The sequence below is a fragment of the Dromiciops gliroides genome, chromosome 2 (genome assembly GCF_019393635.1).
Source record: "Dromiciops gliroides isolate mDroGli1 chromosome 2, mDroGli1.pri, whole genome shotgun sequence".
Taxonomy (NCBI): domain Eukaryota; kingdom Metazoa; phylum Chordata; class Mammalia; order Microbiotheria; family Microbiotheriidae; genus Dromiciops; species Dromiciops gliroides.
Genome location: NC_057862.1, coordinates 665,201,770 through 665,220,971, shown reverse-complemented (window position 1 = coordinate 665,220,971; position 19,202 = coordinate 665,201,770). Strand labels below are relative to the sequence as shown.

General features: G+C 46.1%; 1 protein-coding gene across 2 annotated transcripts in view; it reads left to right on the top strand.

Annotated features, from left to right (window-relative positions):
• PTCD3 (pentatricopeptide repeat domain 3) overlaps positions 1-19,202 on the top strand; it is a 28,834-nt gene that overhangs the window by 6,418 nt on the left and 3,214 nt on the right. For both annotated transcript variants that reach the window (XM_043987707.1, XM_043987708.1), the window contains exons 4-19: positions 2,113-2,158; positions 3,481-3,549; positions 4,370-4,474; positions 4,825-4,948; positions 7,966-8,081; positions 10,396-10,466; positions 11,436-11,523; positions 11,615-11,675; positions 12,016-12,098; positions 12,632-12,776; positions 13,476-13,526; positions 14,721-14,810; positions 16,168-16,196; positions 16,731-16,837; positions 17,454-17,532; positions 17,614-17,704. In XM_043987707.1, the coding sequence (XP_043843642.1) occupies positions 2,113-2,158; positions 3,481-3,549; positions 4,370-4,474; positions 4,825-4,948; positions 7,966-8,081; positions 10,396-10,466; positions 11,436-11,523; positions 11,615-11,675; positions 12,016-12,098; positions 12,632-12,776; positions 13,476-13,526; positions 14,721-14,810; positions 16,168-16,196; positions 16,731-16,837; positions 17,454-17,532; positions 17,614-17,704 (1,355 nt within the window). The remainder of the gene's footprint in view (positions 1-2,112; positions 2,159-3,480; positions 3,550-4,369; positions 4,475-4,824; positions 4,949-7,965; positions 8,082-10,395; positions 10,467-11,435; positions 11,524-11,614; positions 11,676-12,015; positions 12,099-12,631; positions 12,777-13,475; positions 13,527-14,720; positions 14,811-16,167; positions 16,197-16,730; positions 16,838-17,453; positions 17,533-17,613; positions 17,705-19,202) is intronic.

Sequence of the window (19,202 nt, the reverse complement as noted above, 5' to 3'; positions counted from 1 at the left end):
GGGGTAAGCATATTATTAATTTACCAATATTATACCAGTCAAGAATCGACCATATGTGTCCCTAATTGCTCATGGTCCCAGGCCACATGGTAGTGGAGGCAGGAAGAGAGCTTCAGCATGCAAGCAGGAGAAAAGCCTCCCAGAGAGAGAGCATGTGGCCCCAAGGAGACCCAAAATAGAGACAGAGGCCATGTGTACCCCCAAGAGAGACCCAGAAGATGTTCCAAGGAAAAGCCACATGGCCTTGCCCTCTGAGGCATTTTCCTCATGGCGGAGCTTTCCCACAGGAAGTCTCCAGTAGGTGGCATCATTCCAATCATTACATGTGGTAGAAGACCAACCTTACTCCCTAACTGGGCTGGGACTCATGGGTTGGTGTGGCTGGTCACCCCCTTTACCATGGCATCTGAGCATTTCTCCAATATGACACTGCACTGCGGGGGGGGGGGGGCGGCCGGGGGCATTTTTATCCCTTTTTGATGGAGGCAGATCATACATTGTTCAAAGCTAATTGGGTTATTTTACATCAAACATTTAATTGACTACATTATTGAACTCTATTGGTTATGACATAAAGGTGGTTTATATTAAAATGAACTCTGGGATGACATCAGAGAAAGAAATGAAAAAACCCTTAGCCCAAGTTGCTCAGGGGCAAAGTCCATTATCTACGTTTGGTTTAATTCCATCAGTCCTTCACCAATCTAGACAGAAGAATCTTTCTCCGTTCATTTTGTTCCCTTGGCTTTGTCCCAGATGAGATTTGATGAAATCTCTCTAGCAGAACTCAACTTTCTGGAGTGGGGGGGATTCAGGGAGAAAGGATTGATCCCTGGGTTCCCCCAAGAAATTGACTAGTAATGATTGTTTTCTTACATATTTATGATTTGAAAGATGGTATCAAAAAAATTAGGAGTCAGATTTCCTATCAAAGGCAAGTAGAGTTTTCCAGAAGGCAGCAGTCCAGCACATGTTACTTAGCAGCTGGCTCCTGTGGGTGCTACAGAGATGGGTACACGACCAGTCAGAAGGGGGAGCCAGACAACCACAAGGTGTGAACAGCAGCCTTAAGGACCAGCCACTAAGGGTAGGATGAACCAATTTAGTGGATTGGTGCTTTTGTGCAGCTTTTGTTTATTCATTCAACAAGCATTTATTAAATACCTCTCGAGTACTATAAATCACTGATCTCAGGGTTAGACAAGTCTCTTCAGACTATAAGTTGCAGAGAAGGTGTTGAACTGCATTAATAAAGGGAGTTTCTTACCCTGGGACTTCTGTCCACCAATGAAATCACAGGTCTGGTCCCTCTCCCTTTGTGTACCAAGATTGCTGAATCCATCTTTGGCAGAGAGGTGATGGACCCAAGGTTCAGGATGAAATGTATACTATCAGTTACAGCTGATAAACAAATTTATTTTGCTTAACTTAGATTCCCCTGTTAGAAGAGAAGGCTTTTGATGGGAAAGAGGTCACAGTGATAGAGAAGCAAAAAGAACATTTAGATGGGCACAGGCAGTGTGAGCACTACCATGTTTAATACATGCTTCTAAACAAGCGGTACAGAGCTTCATATGTAATTCTTCTTTTTCCTGTTCTTTGAATATGGATGTTTTTATACATGATGCTGATCCAGGAATATTTTAAAAGAGAAAAGGCTGGGAACTGCCTAGCATGTGTCGCTTGTTCTGCTCTGCCCTGACGTACGGTAGCCAGCTCAGGAGGGAAAGGTGATCACGTGCCACTCCATGTGTAGCTCACACTTTTTCTGATAACAGTGCTGATGTAAAGGTAACTGAGGTGCAGAGTTGGCACTTGATTTGCCCAGGGTTGCACAGCTACGGAAGTTCCCCATAGAAATTGTTTTGGGATTGCCTGTGGCTACTTTTAGGGATTTTTCCCATTTTTTCCCCCCACTTACTGGGTTCCCTGCCCCTTTTATCATATGTATTACTGGAAAGTGAGATATAGCTGTAATTCAGAGAGTAGATTTATACAGTCAACATGTCTGCTAAACAGACTGGAGCAGACCTTAGGCTTCCTTAGGTCACGGTGAATGTACAAGACTGTTTTTCATGTTACATCTTTTCATGTTAAAATTCTTGTTTTTAGGGATAACGTAGCAGTTCTTCAAGCTCTTGCATCCACTGTCCAGAGGGTAAGTAGTATTCTTGGGAGGCTTCATCTAAGCTGTCCAGTCATACCTTTAGTGATGGTGAGATTTCCATTTCATGCACTTATTTCCACAAGTCGTTCTAGATCAGAATTTCCATATGTAATAGGAAGAGAATCACCCCTTTTCTAAAGCACTTTCCCCTCATCAAGCCTGTTGGGTCAGTAATTGACATAGTCTTAGACACGTTCCCATTATGAGTGGCACTGGAATGTGGAGACATTAAGGTCTTTGTGCATGGTCACAAAGCTAGTGAGGACCAGCCTCAAAGAGGTCTTTGATGAGCTCATAGGATGGTCAGGGACCCTGAGGAGGAGAGCCACCTTTCCCCCACGTAGGAGCATCACAGCAATTTAACAGGCTTATTTATACTTGTTATGTATAAAGTTGAATTTCTGAAATTTGTTAATGGAAACTTCCTGGACTGGATTAATTGCTTTATGTATGCGCATTAAAAATTTATAAACTATATATACCTAAGTACCTTTTTAATCCCATTCCCCTACCCCCTGAGCTCTTCTCTTCCCCCACCCCCCTACCCTCCCCAGCCAAAAAAATATATATATAGTTCAGTGGTAGCCATTTCACTTAGAGAATGCCAAGTGTTTCCCTACTTAATGGAATGTAAGCTTCCTTTGCTTCTTACAGAGTGCTCCTGGGGCAGCTAGGTGGCTCAGTGGATAGAGCACTGGCCCTGGAGTCAGGAGGACCTGAGTTCAAATCTCAGTCATTTATTAGCCGTGTGATCCTGGGCAAGTCACTTAACCCTCATTGCCTTAAACATTTGGGGCCGTCTCCAGTTGTCCTGATGTATATCTTGCCACTGAGGCCAGATGGCTCTGGAGTAGAGTGAGGTTGGTGACCTTGCACAGCCTCCTTCACTTAAATCCAATTCAGGGCAAGTCATGACATTGTAGTCTGTGAGAATGACGGACAAACAACAACAACAGAGTGCTCTTACACTGCGCTAGACCCTGGAGTGGAAGTTTTGGGAATCTGATTTCCCAGAGAGCCCCGATACATGTCCTATGTTGAAGTTTCTTGGCCTCTCCAGTGAAGGCAAACATTTAGAGATTATATACCAATCACAGTGCCCCCAAAATGTGTTCTGGCCTTCAACTGTTTGTGACGGTTGGCTTAATTATTGCCGGTTTTTAGGCCATATTCACCAACTTTGCTCCTCATTGGGAATTTCCACTTTGAATCTCAAGTCCTCCCCTTTAAAGTAGAGTGATAAAAGTTTCAAAACCTTCAGGGTAATTCTTGACCAAATTAAACTCAAGGGATTTGATCCGTCTTCTCCCCAGGATCCCACAGCTGTGCATTACACATTCCAAGATGATCCTTTCCTCATCCCGGTCAAGTCTTCAGAAGCTGTGAGTGTTTTCATATAACTTTGTTGCAACCCCAGTCACCAGGGTGGTGACCAGGCTGTGGTGTAAGACTCAGCCTTATCCACAAATACAGGTGCTGACCAGCAACATTCCAGATGGTGATAAAGGTGTGCGAGGTGGAGAAGGGGGTGGGGAAAGGGACCAAGTGAGAAGGTGTCTTCATGGTTGGGTCAGATAGCACAGGGTGAGAACGTCAGCTGTATACCTGAGTATGTTTTGGAATCAGCTAGAAAAGGAGAAGAGACCAAGTGATGAACAGAAAGAAGGCATGTCACGAGTGCCCGTGTGTGTGTGTGTGTGCGCGCGCACGCACGCGCACGTATCTTAGTGCCTTTGTTTTTACATCACATTGATTTCTTAATATACCCCCTAGTCCACTTTCCAGGTCCATCCTCCCCACTGCTTCATGTGGAAAGCCATTGGATTTCTTTGTGGTTTTTCCCCAGTGTGGCCAGGTGGTACCTTTTAGCAGCTGTTTTTCCGGGCGAGTTTTAAGAATCTACCTTGACTTCAGAGAGATTAAAATGTTAAGACAGTAAACTTGATTTTAAATCCCAAATGCAGATTTTTTTGGTTGAAACTTTGAGTGGGATAAGAATTACTTATAATAAAAATCAAACTTAGCTAAAATGTCTTCACTCCGCTTTATAATCAAGGTATCCCTGTGTTTTTTTAATCTGTTGTCCCCTTTATTAATATCAAATAAAAAAGATACTAAAATGCAATAAATTTCTCCTTGCTCTTATATCCAAATAAAAATGGATACCAGCTAATGTCTAAATTGCCTATTTTTCTTTTACAGCGTAAGTTTTTATTGGCAAAGGAATCTGGAAAGAATGCAGCAAAATACGTTATTAATACATACCCCAAATTTTTTGAGGAGGACATAGCTGAACCACATATACCGGTAAGTGGAGATTGCATAGCCATTCAGAAGTCTTCTAAAAGCATTGTGTTGAGTTGGATAACAGAAGGAGCAGAACAAAGATTCCTCTACCTTTAAATGCTTTATTCTCCTTTTTGTATTAAGGAAAAACAGGAAGTGGTGTGAATACAAGGCAGCATAAGGTCATTCATAACTAGCAAATAACCATTAGGTTACTTTCAGTAACTTCAAGAAATACACGGACACAGGGTCTTTTCCAAGATGCTTGTCTTGAGGAGAGCTAGGAAACATTGCCAGTTCTTGGAGAGTTGAACCCCCACAGCCTGACTGGGCAGTTGTCCTCTTCACCCTAACATCTGGTCTATTTCTAGTGCCTGATGCCCGAGTACTTGGACCCTCAGCTTGAGGAAGTAAGTGAGGCTGCGCTTCAGGAGCGTATTCGGCTGTGCAGAGTGAAGGCCTCTGTGGACATGTTTGACCAGCTTCTCCAAGCAGGTAAGAGCATTTTAAAACTATCTCGGCTCTTGGGGACTAGACCCTTTGCTGCTGCCATGTGCCCCCTTCCCCACTGAGTTAGTGTTTGGTGATGGTTTTCTGTAGAAGGCTCAAGTCTCCTATGCTACTCTTGAGCTGTGAGCTCCAGGGCATGGACTGGCCAGCTTTCTGTATCCTCAGTGCTTCATGTCACGCTGGCACTCAGGAAGTGCTTAGCAAATGTTTAGCGACTTAGGAGAGGTGCCAGCACTACAGTGACAAACAGGTAGCCAAGCCCCACGTGTCAGTAAGTTCTGGTGTTCTCTGGCATTAGCGAGCAGCATCTCTGTGGCCCACACTCTGTCAGATTGCTACATGGTGTGCCGGTGGTTATTTACCTCCAGGCTGCCGTACATCCTGCAGCTGGCCTGCACAGTTAGTTGTATAGTTGGGGGAGGGCGACCTGAAAGGCTTTTTGGAAGTGAAATTGCAAGTGGTAAGATAGAAAATAGCATCAGACTCTTCTTTGGGTGCGTCAACATTTTTGGACAACATGGAAGAGGGAGAGTAGTGGGTTTTGAAAGCAGGGGACAAGAAAGAAATGAGAGGGGCAGCTAGGTGGTGCAGTGGATAGAGCACCGGCCCTGGAGTCAGGAGGACCTGAGTTCAAATCCAGCCTCAGACATTGGAAACTTACTAGCTGCGTGACCCTGGGCAGATCACTTAACCCTCATTGCCCCTCAGAAAAGGAAATGAGAGAAGCGTACTCCTTTTCCTTCTCTCCTCAATGATGGCAGTGAGTTAGAGGGCTTGCGTTCTTCTAGTCCTCGCTCTGTCTTTCAGGTTCTAAGTGTTGTGACCCTAGATAAGTCACTTAACTGTTTAAGCTTTAATTTCCTTCTTTGTAAAATAAGAGCGATGAGACTTAGAGTGAATACCAAATGATCCTCTTTCCGTCATAGATCTTAGACCCGAGAGAGCCCCTTCTTTTACAGAAGAAGATGCCAAGGTCCAGACACGCGAATCCATCATTTCAGCCACCTCTGCTGTGTCTGGGGCACTCTCCTCTCTCTCGTCACCCGGGTTTGCAGCCTCGGAGACGCTTTGCCACCAGCCCCGCTCCCTCCCTCCCCCTTCCCAATCTCTTCATTTCCCAGCTTGTCTCACTTCTATTCCTTATGCCTGTCCATCAGTCCCCACGGATTTGTTGACCATCTCTGTGCAGATAACCCCCAAGTCCAAGCCCCCTTTGCCAGCTACTGGCCATTTCCTCATAGATTTCGTGCAGGCAGATTGCCAAATTCCTCTGTCCCTCTAGTTTGCATTTTTAAAGGAGAGATCACTCCCAGGTGCAGCTGAAATGTCTTTGGGAAATAGTTAACAAAAAGAGCTAAGCCACCGTGCGCCCACAGAGGTCCTTACGTGCCATTCAGTGGCCCCTCTTTCTATTGGAGTTGGACACCATTGGACCAGATGACCTCTGAGTTCCCTTCTAGTTCTAAAGTTATGTTCCTTCATCCAAAATGGAATCCATTACCTTCCTCCCAAACACGTCTCCTCTCTTAACATGAAGATGTCTGTTGTGGGCACTGCCATTCTTCCCCTCAGAGTCCTTTCCCACTCCTCCCTATCCTTTAATCCCCATAGCTAATCAGGCGCCAAGACTTGTTGGTTCTCTCTCCGTGGCATCTCTCGCCTCTTCCTTCCTCTCCAGCGCTCAGCTGCTGCTCTACTCCAGGCCTTCTCACCTTCCTCCAGTGTTTTTATCACACTAGCCTACGCCCCTTTCTCTTCTTCACCATCGCCTCTTCCTTCAAAAATGCAGTTCAGAGACCTACTTCACCAGGAAATCTTTCCCATTCCCCCAAATCCTAGTGCCTTCCATCCTTGGATTTCTTTTGCATATCCTTAGGTACTTTTTGACTCTCCCATTAGCCTAAGCCCCTCAAGCCAGTGATCATTTCTTTCTTTATATACTCAAGGCCTGGTGCTTAGAGGCTATTAATAAATGCATGTTGGTTGGTTGATTGATTTTCTTTGAACTCATATCCCTAGGATAGGATCTCTGGGTCAAAGAGTTTCTTAGCATCACTCCAAATTGCTTTCCAGAGTGGTCTGGCCATTTGAGCAGTCCTCCAGTACAGTAGTGTGCCTTTCTTTCTGCAGTCCCCTCCAATGGTCTACAGGCATACTTCAGTTTTGCCAGTGGATTGAGTTTTGGGTGAATTCATGGTTGTTTTATTAATAGATTGGAGCCATCCTTTCCGTGTCATGATTCCCATTTTGAGAACGGTTTATTCATATCCTTTTACTACTTCTCTGCTGGAGATTAGCTTTGGTTTTATATAATAATTCCCTGTCTTTGGGTACCTTTACCAGAGATATGGTTCCTTTTATCCTAGCTGACTTGATCTTGATCTTACTTTCAATTAAGGTCATCCAAATAGTCTATTTGGTCATCCACGTGTTCCTTTCTCCCTTGTTCATTTAAGAGCTACTCCCCTAGCACCAGCTGCTTTGCTAGTTTTAGCCACTAATAATTGCTGGTGCTTTCTGCCCATCGCTCTTACAGCTGTGATCTCATTTGATCCTCACAAGAACAGCTCTGAATCCAACACAGCACAGAGGGGTGGGGGCGACTCCTGTTGTATGACGTAATTTGAGGTTGACGGATGTCTCTCTGGCTCTTGTTTTTTCCATCTTTACAGGGACAGCTACTCCTATATGTCTTTCTCTTGAGTTAGCACTATGCTTTGCACATAGGTGCTTGATAACTATTGAATCATAGTCAAAGACCTGTGCTCAAGAGCTTGCTCTGGGACAGATCATTTTGTGACCTTGAATGAGTGGCTTTGTCTAGGCCTCTTCTGTAGAATGGGGTGGACGTAGCAAATTCCTAGCTCTCTTGCCATGGAAAATCCTTTATAGTCGTTAACAGGGCATTTACCAAAATGTTAAGTATTAGTGATGTCATGGTTCACAGCAGGTGCTTGGGTCCTTTCACCTTTCATGGCATGGCCTCTTTTGTTTACTTATAGGGACTTCTGTATCTTTGGAAACCACAAACAGCCTCTTAGATCTGTTGTGTTACTATGGTGACCAAGAGCCCCCAAGAGAAGAACAGCCTCATCAAATTGATGAATCAGAAGAATTGGTAAAGATCAGCACGTTGGGGCTTGGGGTAGCTTGGGGGCTGCCATCATTGGTAGTGGGGAAACCTCAGAAATGTTCCCAGGAAGCACAGAAGTAAAGCAAGGGTCCCACACCCCCTAGTTTTCGTTATCAGTAGCAGTTGAACTAAGAGGGGAAAAAAATTGGAAGGTATACCAGTCAGAATGAGACCTGTTTGCTTATGGGCTGATTGCTTACTGAGAAAACCAGACTCACTAAAGAAACTAATCGAGACAACTGATATCTGGTAAAAGTAAGGTCAGTCCAAAAAATCAAGAGCGTTTTTATAGGTCAGTGATCAAATCTTAGAATCACTACAAAATGCAACATTTCTGAGAGTACTAAATGACGTTGTTAAATTGAGCACAATTGCAGATTGCAATTCTTTAGAATTGCTTTGAGAATTTGAGTGTTTAAGTGGAAGTAACTCCTGCATAGGCTTTGCCCTGAGCCCCAAGGAGATGGGGCTCTCACAGGCTTGACTCGCTGACCTGGAGATCTCGTGCCTGTGGAAAGAGCACCGAGAAGGCCAGTTTGTCATTCCATGTTTGTGCTTTAAGGTCAATTTATACAGGGTATCCAGAAAGACTCCTGCCATCGTAAGCATTTACAGCATTAGTCTGTATTGAGATTTTGGGGACACCTTGACTTTGTAACCAGAAGAGGGCACCGTTTCCCCTGCCTTATATCCCTGCTTTGAGCAGTGGAGGTTTTGTTTTTTTAGCTGTCCTGGCATTAATGATAGGCTTATACCCTTGAACAAGTTGGCTTTTGACCAACTTCTGCCAGTCAGTCTGAAAGAGGAGGCTTCCCTGCCTGCAGATTGGGTATCATTGCCAGTGCACTTGTGATGGGACCAAAAAAAATCCACCTCTCTCTTCCAAGAATGTTGTCTCAGCCTGGACAAGATTTCTTCCTTTGTCTTCTTTAAAGATGTAAATAACTCGATTCAGACACAAAGTACAAAATTAGTCTAGGCCAAAAAAAGTTCAGTTTAGTCTGTTTACTTTGCTCCTGACACTTGGCTGCATCGGGGACCTGAGCTAAATGAGAAGCCGAAATAAGTGGTCAGGCAGGGGTGATTTTGCATTTGGGTCCGGGGCAGGGCGGGGATGTTGCTGTGAGGAGTGCTGGGTAGCTGGGCCTCTGTGACACCAGGTTTGAGGCATGGAATAGAGGCTGCTCCTCAGTTTTGTACGTCTCCTGTCCCCCTGGGCGTGTCTGTGGAGAAATGTTGAAAGAACATTCCCAGACCGGCTGGTTTCCAGTATCCCTATAGCAGGCAATAGCAGCAGCCAGCCCACTCTGCTGGCCTGTTTGGTTTGCCTCAAAATATAGTCTGTGAATATAAGGTGAATTATTTTAAATATTTTCCCTTGAAAGTAATAAAACTTAATCAAGAGGGGGGCAGCTAGGTTGGCGCAGTGGATAAAAGCACAGGCCCTGGATTCAGAAGAACCTGAGTTCAAATCTGGCCTCCGACACTTGACACTAGCTGTGTGACCCTGGGCAAGTCACTTAACCCCCATAGCCCTGCCCCCCCCCCCCCAAAAAAAAAAAAACCTTAATCAAGAGACAAGCTGTACAGGTAGACAGTTTGGGGTATGAATTGCTGGTTGGGACTGTAGCTCTTTTCTGCTTCGTCACTCAGTTCTTTTCATTTGGCTGAGCCAAGCTGTTCTGGCTCAGACCTCCCATCTTAGATGTAGGCCTTCTCTTGCAGCTTCCATCCGAATAAAGTAGAGCTTCCCCCTTACTCTGGACAGTCGTCCCCTTGGACAGCTTACTCTCTGGGTAGCTCAGACTGCTGAAGCTCTGGGATTTTCTACCTTTTCCTCCTTCCTCTCCCAGCATCAGTGTCTTTCTCTCCTTGCGTGATTGCCTGGCTTGAGTTGGCCAGTCATCCCTTGGGCAGCTCTATGAGAGAGTGTACCCACTGGGAAGCCTGGCATGCATTGGCAGTGCATTAGCATTTTAGTTTGATGGCATCTTCATGAAGAAAGACAATGGAGGGGGCTTCTACCCATAGAGAAGAGAGGGACGAAGTCACTGTACAGCCACTGTTTCACCTTGTTTTCTAGCTTTTCAGTAAAGTTCACGTTGAGATCCCAGTTTAAAATTTAGAAATGTTTTCTCCTCACAACCTGTAGGTAAAGAAATACGGAAGTTGTATGCTTTTTTAAGGGGGAGGAAGTTTGAGTCCCAGCCCTGGTACACATGATCCCCCCCACCCTAGGCTCCTCACTCTCACTGTTGGCTGTGACTTGCACTGTCATTTCTACGGGTGTCTTTTTTAGGAGGAAGCAGAAGAAAAGCTGACTCGGAAAGGGTCCAGACGGAAAGCATCACAGCGCGAGATAACCTGGAGGTGGGTGAGCTCTCAGCATGTGACAAAGGGGCGTGACCTTTTTAGGACTGAACACTTAGGGGAATTCTAAAAAGACCAGGAGCTGCAAATGTGCTCATACATACACACACTGCTGAGTTCTGACAGGGCTTTTAGGGGGCCTTTGCAACCTGTGATGGGCTCATCTCCAAACAGAAGACTGACAGAAGCACCTTTACTCCCACTCCTCCTGTTGTCTCTATCTGCCTGTGACAGAGCAGCTCTCTTCCTCCAGAAGAGTCAGGGCCTTTGCTGCAGCCCCAAACCAGAGCACACCGATGTCCCCCTGGACCTGCAGCTTTTGTGTCAGCCGATGGAGCTTTGTCAGTGCTAGTCAGTGCCAGACACGGAGATAGAGGGCCTGAGCGTGCAGCCTTCCTCCCATTGGCACCTCAGTAAAAAAGCACCAGGCGTAAGAGTTACAAAGCACTTTCCCCCAACAGCCACTTCGGGAAAGTAGAGTCTAAGTGTTATCATCTGCACTAATGGGAAAACCAAGGTCCAGGGAGGACACATAATCATCTAGCTGGTCAGCACCAGCTCTGGAACTCGGGGCCCAGCACTCTTTTCTTTATATCCCACCACTCCCCTTGGAGAGCTTAGAGTCAAATCAGGAAGCCTGGGAGGGCGGCTAGGTGGCACAGTGGATAGAGCACTGGTCCTGGATTCAGGAGGACCTGAGTTCAAATCTGGCCTCAGACACAATACTAGCTGTGTGACCCTAGGCAAGTCACTTAACCCTCATTGCCCTGCAAAACAAAACAAAGAAGCCTGTGGCACCCCTTAAGCCTTGCAAACCAGGGGTCTAATAGGAGGCCTGAGGGGCTGCTGAGGGGGCCCTTGGGGCAGCTCCAGAGAGGTTGAGCATCAGCAGTCCCAGGGCTGTCCTGGGTTTGTTTGGCTCTGCTGCTGTTTGCGGCCTCTTCACATGTAATTTCCTCTTGAATCTAGAGCAAACAACAATGCAGAAAGGATTTTCAATCTAATGCCGGAGAAAAACGCACATTCCTACTGCACCATGATCCGAGGAATGGTCAAGGTAGGCCATGGGGCATTCATTCCCTTGTCCAATGTTTCCTTGGCTCGCTGTATCCTGCTTACTGGGCTTCCTTTTCTCCTGCCCTTCTTAGCATCACGCTGACAAGAAGGCCTTCAGCATGTACACAGACTTACTGAATAACCGGCTGCAGGGTGAGTGCTTCTTGGGAGGGTGTGGGTGAGGCCGTGTCCCCAGCATGGGGCACAGAAGCTGGCACATTGTAGGCCTCTGACCAAGAAATGTTTGTCAGGCCCAGACTGGGGAGGCGTGAGGTCAGTCTCTGCACGGCCTCCTCTCCTCTGGGGGCTCCGGCCCCAGCTTGAGTCAGGGTGGAGGAGCACCTCTTTCTCAGTGATGTTGACCTGTGGTCGCAAGAGGATTGAGTCTTAGACTGGATCACCCAAGCAAGACGACCCTGGGCTGATTCCTCCATCGTCCCCCACCCCCTTTTGTCTTCATTCCCCAAACTGTGGGGTTTTTTGCCTCTTGCAGCTGATGTTCACACCTTCAATGCACTGATTGAAGCATCAGACTCAGTGAATGACAGACATGAAGAAAAATGGAATCTTATATTGGTAAAGTTGTTTTATCTTCTAGCAATTGATGTGAGCTCACTATAGGTGACCTGAAAGTTCCATTGCAAATAAGGAGAACAGGATGATGGTGGCAAAGTAAATGATGGTGATGCTGATGATAGAACAGAAATTCTTGATGAACAAAGTAGTGAAACATCGTTCAGAAGCCCTAAGTTAGGTTTCCTCTTGCCGACACTGCATGATTAGACACATACCATCCTAGACATTATAGAAATGGAAAAAATACCACCCACCCCCCCGTGTTGCCCTTTGTGGAAAGGAGGCTGTTCAGAGTTGCTGTGGCTGCCGCTTCTTGCGTATTGGATGATCGAGGCAAAAGCAGCATTTAGGGAGGATTCTTGAGCATGGCCATCATGTCTTGCTAAATTCTAAGAACAGGTACAGTGCTAACTTTAGGACACCCTCACTCAGCTGACCTTTAGTATAGGTGAAGAGAATGCCACAAGAATCAAAGAAAATAAACCGACTGCACTGTCTCTCACTTGCAAACTTCTTGGTCTTTATTCCACTAGGATTTGTTGAGACAAATGGTCAAACAAAAGGTGAAACCAAATCGCCAAACATTTAATGCCATTCTCCAAACCCTTAGGAAGATGGGCTCCTTTGGAAAAATTCCTGCCTTACAGACTCTGTGTGAAATGAAAGCTCTAGACATAGGTGAGTGGGAGTCCTGGAAGTGAACCCAGAGAGCCCAGGTTGGGTTCATTAAGTGAAGTAGCATGGTGTGGTAGATCAAAACTTAGAGGGGGCAGCTAGGTGGTGCAGTGGATAAAGCACTGGCCCTGGATTCAGGAGGACCTGAGTTCAAATCTGGCCTCAGACACTTGACACTTACTAGCTGTGTGACCCTGGGCAAGTCACTTAACCCTCATTGCCCTGCCCCCTCCCCACCCCCAAAAAAGACTTAGAGCAGAGAGTATATTGCGAACAGAGCAACTCAGTTGTTCGCTTTGACCTTCTTAATTGCTGTAGATTTATGGGCAAAGCGTTCACTGAACAAAACTCCACCAATTTTTCATTTAAAGACTAGAAAATAGGACTTTTCCCCACAATTGTTAATACCTATTATCTGGACAATTAAAATTTATGTGTCCCAGTTTCATGGTGTGGTCAGTACAGCCTTGACATTTTAAATAGGAAGCAGCAATTACTTTGGAAAGAATGCTAGACTACAAACCAAGAGACTTGGCCTGAAGTCCTCTCCCTCCCAATTACTTCTTGTATCACTGGGCGAGTCATGTGAGCTACCACAGCTGTGAGGAGAACATTTTGTAAAATATCAAGTGTCCTATAAATGGCAGCTATTACAACTTAATTCTTAATTCTTTGTTTTATTCCCTTCCTGGCAATTTTGAGAACCTTCACTTTCAACGTATCACTACATACTTGAGATATTTTACAAAATAGGTATGTATAACCTTCTGTTGTATGTCTGTAAAACTTTAAAAATACTGTGAGTGCAGACAGTAATTAAGCAGACTCATAGTCTTCTGAGGATGTGGTTACTTGTAGAGCAATGGATGAGCATCAGACTATTTGCCATCATCTGTATCCACTAAGAGTGAATAGGGGTGGAGGGGACCTTGATTCCTATCTTTGACCTCCTTAGGGTATATGCTCAATGATGAGATCACAGAGCCACATGAATGATAAATTTTGTTATAATTTTGGACCTACTATTAAAGTGACTCTTTTTAATGAGATTTTCACTTTGAGTTCCAAAGAATAGTATCTTGTGATTTAGGTGCCTCTGGAAAGTTAATTTATTCCTGATGGTCCTGGTTTATGCCGCCCAGAGCTGTGTTAGTGAGTGTGGAGTTTTAAACTACCACTTACACTCTAAGAAATAGTGGCTGTTCCTGGGCATCACTCCGGGATGACTGACCATTGTCAGTGTTATGATTTGATACAGTTCTAGAAATGCTTGCTGTAGCGGTGATACTAGGAGGAGAGATCAGGAGAAGCCTAGGCAGAGAGGAAACAGAATTACCTCTTGTGGTAGAGGACAGGGTTTACTTAGGGAACTTCAAAGAGTAAATGAAAACATTTATTGAAACAATAACTTCAGTAAAGTAGCATCCTGTAACCCACAGATGATCAACCTGTTGTACATTACTGACAAAGGAGATACAAAAAGAAATTTTATTGGTTATGACTGCAGAATATCTGGAAGTGTAGATGCCAAGACACACAAGAATCACGTGAATATAGCTACAAAACACTTTACAGAATTAAAGATAGACCCAGATGATGGGAGAGAGATGACTTGCTTACTGTTGGACTGTAGCAGTATAATCAAAATGACAGAATTACCTGAATTCATATATGGATTCATTGCCTTACCAATCACAGTGCCATGTTACATTTTAATTACACACAAAAAAACAAGCTATATATTGAAGGAGGAAGAGGCAAAACTGCCTAACAGAAGTCCAGTGTGCATATACCATCTCCCTTTGTGTTTTTCTTTACCTATGTTTATGAAGTTCATAATTGTTGATGAAAAGAGTAGAAATACATCCCATTTTAATTAATGCCACATGGTGGCAGGGACCAACCAAATATCTTAAAAGAAATTCTTGAGCTTCACTTGTTCTGTAGCCCCGTCTGTCCGAACCTCTGCTGGTCATCTCTCCAGAATCATCAGTGAGCTCCAGGGCAGGAAGCTGCAGGTGCAGGACCTGGATGATGGTGAGTACCTGGACACATTGGAAAGGCCTGTGTTTGGGGAGTCCCTTTCCTTTCTCCCCTACTTAAAAATGTTTTCAGGGAAGACACTACTAGAGCATTTCACTTGAGGAATCCGTTCCATCAGGGTAGAATTACCTTTATTTTTATTTTAAATATTATTTTAAATTTTGAGTTCCAGATTGTCTCCCTCCCTCCCCTGCCCACTGGGAAGGCAGAAAAGAATGGTATCAGTTATACATCTGAAATCATGCAAAGCATTCCCATATTAACCATACTGCAGAGAAATCGATTTCCATTTGCACTCAGTTCATCACTTCTGTCTCTTTGGAGGTGCATAGCATTTTATCATCAAGAGTCCTTCGGGATGGCTTTGTTGATCACAGTAGCCACATCTTTCACAATTGATCACCATTACAACCTTGTTCTTACTGTGTACAAGGTTCTCCTGACTTCACTTTGCATGTGGTTTGCAGCTTTTTCTGAAATAATCCCTCCTCTCCCCTCTTTTTTTTTTTTTTTTTTTTTTTTGGTGAGGCAGTGAGCGTTAAGTGACTTGCCCAGGGTCACATAGTTCCCCTTATTTCTTATAGCACAACAATATTCTGTCATGATCATACACAAGTTCTTCAGTCATTCATGAGCATCCCCTCAATTTTCCAGTTCTTTGCCACCACAGAAAATGCTTTCAATGTTTTTGTCCTTTTCCTTTCATCTCTCTGAGATACAGACCTAGTAGTGGTATACTACTGGGTCAAAAGGTATGCATAGTTTTATAGCCATTTGGGCATAGTTCCACATTGTTCTCCAGAATGATTGAACCAGTTTACACTCCACTAACAGTTTATTAATGTACCTATTTTTCCTCATCCTCTCTTGCATTTGTCATTTCTGATAGATGTGAGGTGGGCGCCCAGAATTGTTTTAATTTGCTTTTCTCTCTAATCAGTTGTGATTTAGAGCAACTTTGATTTCTTCTCCAAATTGCCGTTTCATACCCTTTGACCGTTTTTCAATTAGGGAATAGCTCTTATTTTTGTAAATTTAGCTCAGTTCCCTATGTGTTTGAGAAATGAGGCCTTTGGTAGAAAAACGTAGTCAAATTTTTCAAGATCTCTTCATTGTCTGTGATACCTTTGACAAAATGTAGTTTACACCATTATCCCTTTCAGTTAGGTCAGCTTTTGCCTTTGCTTTGTCTGATATCGTGATTACTGGGGAGCGATTATTTTTAACAAACTGAGTTAGTGTGTACTGAAGCTTGTGCTGCTTTTCACTAGATTCCTTGGCATTTTTTGTTGAACAAGAACTTTAGAGCATGTTTCATCTTTGCTGACCAGCTTTCTAATGTTTTTTTCAGTCTATTTTTTTCCATCCGCTATGAAGGCGGTAAGTACCTTTCTTGCTAGTTTCCTCTTTGCAGAGGACACGCTGCTCCCCCTCAGACTCAGTGGCTTCCCTGCCCTTTGTTTCCCGTTCCATTGCTGGTCAGTCTCCTGAGTTTCACGTTCACATGGTCCCAGCGCTGCCATCCCCACCCCCTTCCCCCCAGCTCCAGGCCAGCCTCCACAGGGCGCCGCCTATGCTGGTGGGAGGGACAGTGCCCTCCACACCCCTCACCAATAGAGGGTTCCTTGTTTTGTTTCTCTGAGGCTCTTCTCATCTCCCCCCGGCTGGAAGTGCAGGGTCTGATCCGGGGTCTGACAGCACTGGCAGTGGTGCTGGCCCCGCTGCCCTCCCTCAGCATACCCAGCGTGAGCTTGCAGTCGGCCAGCCTCAGAACTCCCCTGGGGTGGGCGTCCCGGGCGGGTGCCGCTGGCTAGGCTGGGGCTGTCAGTGCCTGAGGCTCCTCGCTCGTCCCCCCCCCCCCCCCCCCCCCCCCCCCCCCCCCCCCCCCCCACACACACACACACTCTCTTACAGTGCTTCATGCTTAAAGATCTCGACCTCGCCTACCAAGTCCATGGCATCTTACGGACAGGTGACAACTGGAAGCTACTTGGCGATTACTTTCAGAGTTTCTTCTATTAGTAAGTTGGGTACCGCAGACACCGGTGCTGGTCCCCAGGTGTTTGCCTCTGCCCCCAGGCAGGCAGGGGTGAGGGCAGAGGGGGTGAGCAGTGCTTCAGCTGTGCCTGCCGTTACTCTGTGTTCCAGTTATTTTGGTTTTAGGCAAGATTTGGGCACGGCAGAGACTGGATCGTGTAAGAGCTGGGAGTGCTAGCATATGACTGCTTGGGGAGGGGGATGAGGGCCCTGGCCATCTCATAGAGGTGGTGTGGGGAAGGGAGCTAACTAAGCTCACATGCAAACGTCTGGAGTCAGCTGCCTTGGGCCTTAGTGGGTTCCCTCATCCCCAAAGGCCTCCTTTCATGCAGAGGTTTTTCAGCCCCGTTTCCTGGGGAGCTTGTGGAAAGTATTTCTGTGCAGCACCACGGCTTCTGGAGCCTGCCCCGCTTTGAGGTGCTGGGCCCAGGGCCTGCTTCCAGGTCCCATGAGCCCAGCACGTGCTGCGCAGAATTGTCCCGTGTGGTATGCAGGGTCCTGGGAGTTTGGGGTGGCTCTTGTCATGACTGGGGGCCCTGAGATTCTGTCCTGTTGAATGGCATGGAGTGCCTAGAGAAGTGATTCATTGTCTTCCTACAGCCAAAAGTTCTTCAATTTGTTGTGCCTGATGGAGCAAGTCGATGTCACTTTGAAGTGGTACCAGGAGCTGATCCCTTCTGTAAGAGCATCTCTTGTGGCTTGTCATCTTAAGCTCTGACTTGACAGGTTGGCATCATGAAGGTGTGCTCTTCTTTCTCAGGTCTGCTTCCCTCACTCACAACTCCTGATAAATCTTATCCGTGCCCTGGACGTGGGGAGCCGACTAGAAATGATCCCCGAGATCTGGAAAGGTAAAGGGGGAGCGTGGGCTGTGAGCTGAGGAGGAGGCACTGAGTGAGCTCTTGGTGTGGTGCTCCCCGTCCTAGGCAGCTGCCCGCTATTTTGTGTCTGCCTCCCAGCCTGAAAAAAAGCGAGATGAGGACTTGGCTGCCTCATCATTCGTGGGAGGAAAGCTAGTCATTCGGTTAGGACGTCCAGACGCAGAGACGCCCAGTCCTCCCTAGATGGGCCTGGGTTGCTTGGGGGCTCAGCTCTCCTGGCTGCTCCCCAGTTGGCCAGGAGGGAGGGAGCTGGGCGTGGTTGGCCGACAGAGGAGATGCCATTGACCTGTGATCTGGCAGCTATTTGCAGAGAGTGACATCTTGTCACATCTTCCCTTAGAGAAGGAACCGGGTTGTTCTGTTTGGGCCCTGGGGCAGAACCAGCAACCATTGGTAAAAGTTGCCATGGGGCTGATTGAGGCTCAATGTCAGGGAGGACTGACATCTGAGACCGAGAACTGCCCCCAGACAGAGGGAACTCCCCAGCCTCAGAGGGCTCCAAGCGGGAGGTGGGGGTGGTTGGGCTGGACTTCCTTGGGCAGGGCACTGAGCACATCTGGGCTTCTGTCTCCTCCTTTAGAGTGATGGGGTTGGTTAGATGATAACCATGGGGCTCTTCAGAGTAGAAATCTTACAGAGCTCCCTCACTAACCACCCAGCTATTGAAGTAACATGACAGGCTGAAGTCAGGAAGACCTGGGTTCAAAACTGGACTCATACTCTAACCCTAATCTAATCTGGGTTGAACCTGTGTCTACTTCAATCTTCTCAACTGCAAATAGGGATAATAATAACACTTCCCAGGATGTTTGTAAGGGTCAAATTAGTTAATATGTCAAGTGCTTTACCACTATGTCTAGCCAATAGTAGACACCATTAATAAACTAATAATAACAGTTATTGTTATTGAGCAGCTGGGTGGTGCAGTATATAGAGTTCTGGGCCTGGAGTCAGGAAGACTTGTCTTCATGAGTTCAAATCCAAGTGCAGACACTTCCTAGCTGTGTGACCGTGGGCAAGTCACTTCACCCTGTTTGCCTCGGTTTCCTTGTCTGTAAAATGACCTAGAGAAGGAAATGTCAAAACCACTCCCCTATCTCTGCTAAGAAAACACCAAATGGGGTCACAAAGAGGCAGACACGACTGAACAACAATGTTATTGTTGTTATTGGTATTATTGGTTCTATTGTTCTGTCACACATATCTGGTATTCTGTTGTATGAGACTGGTGAGCTGGAGGGCACCCTGTGTGTTCTCTGCTGGGTGGGCAGGGCAGGGAAGCACGCCTTCTGCCAAATGACACAGGCACTGGGAGGTGGGGGGTGGGCTGGGAGGGCTGTCAAACTTAACTTGCTGCTTTTGCTCCCTTTCCCACCTGAAAAGTAGAGGTGGTGGCACTCGGTGGGCAACCGGCCAGGCTGTTCTGCTGAAGCGGTGAGGATGGCCACGCAGGGCAGTATCATTTTCA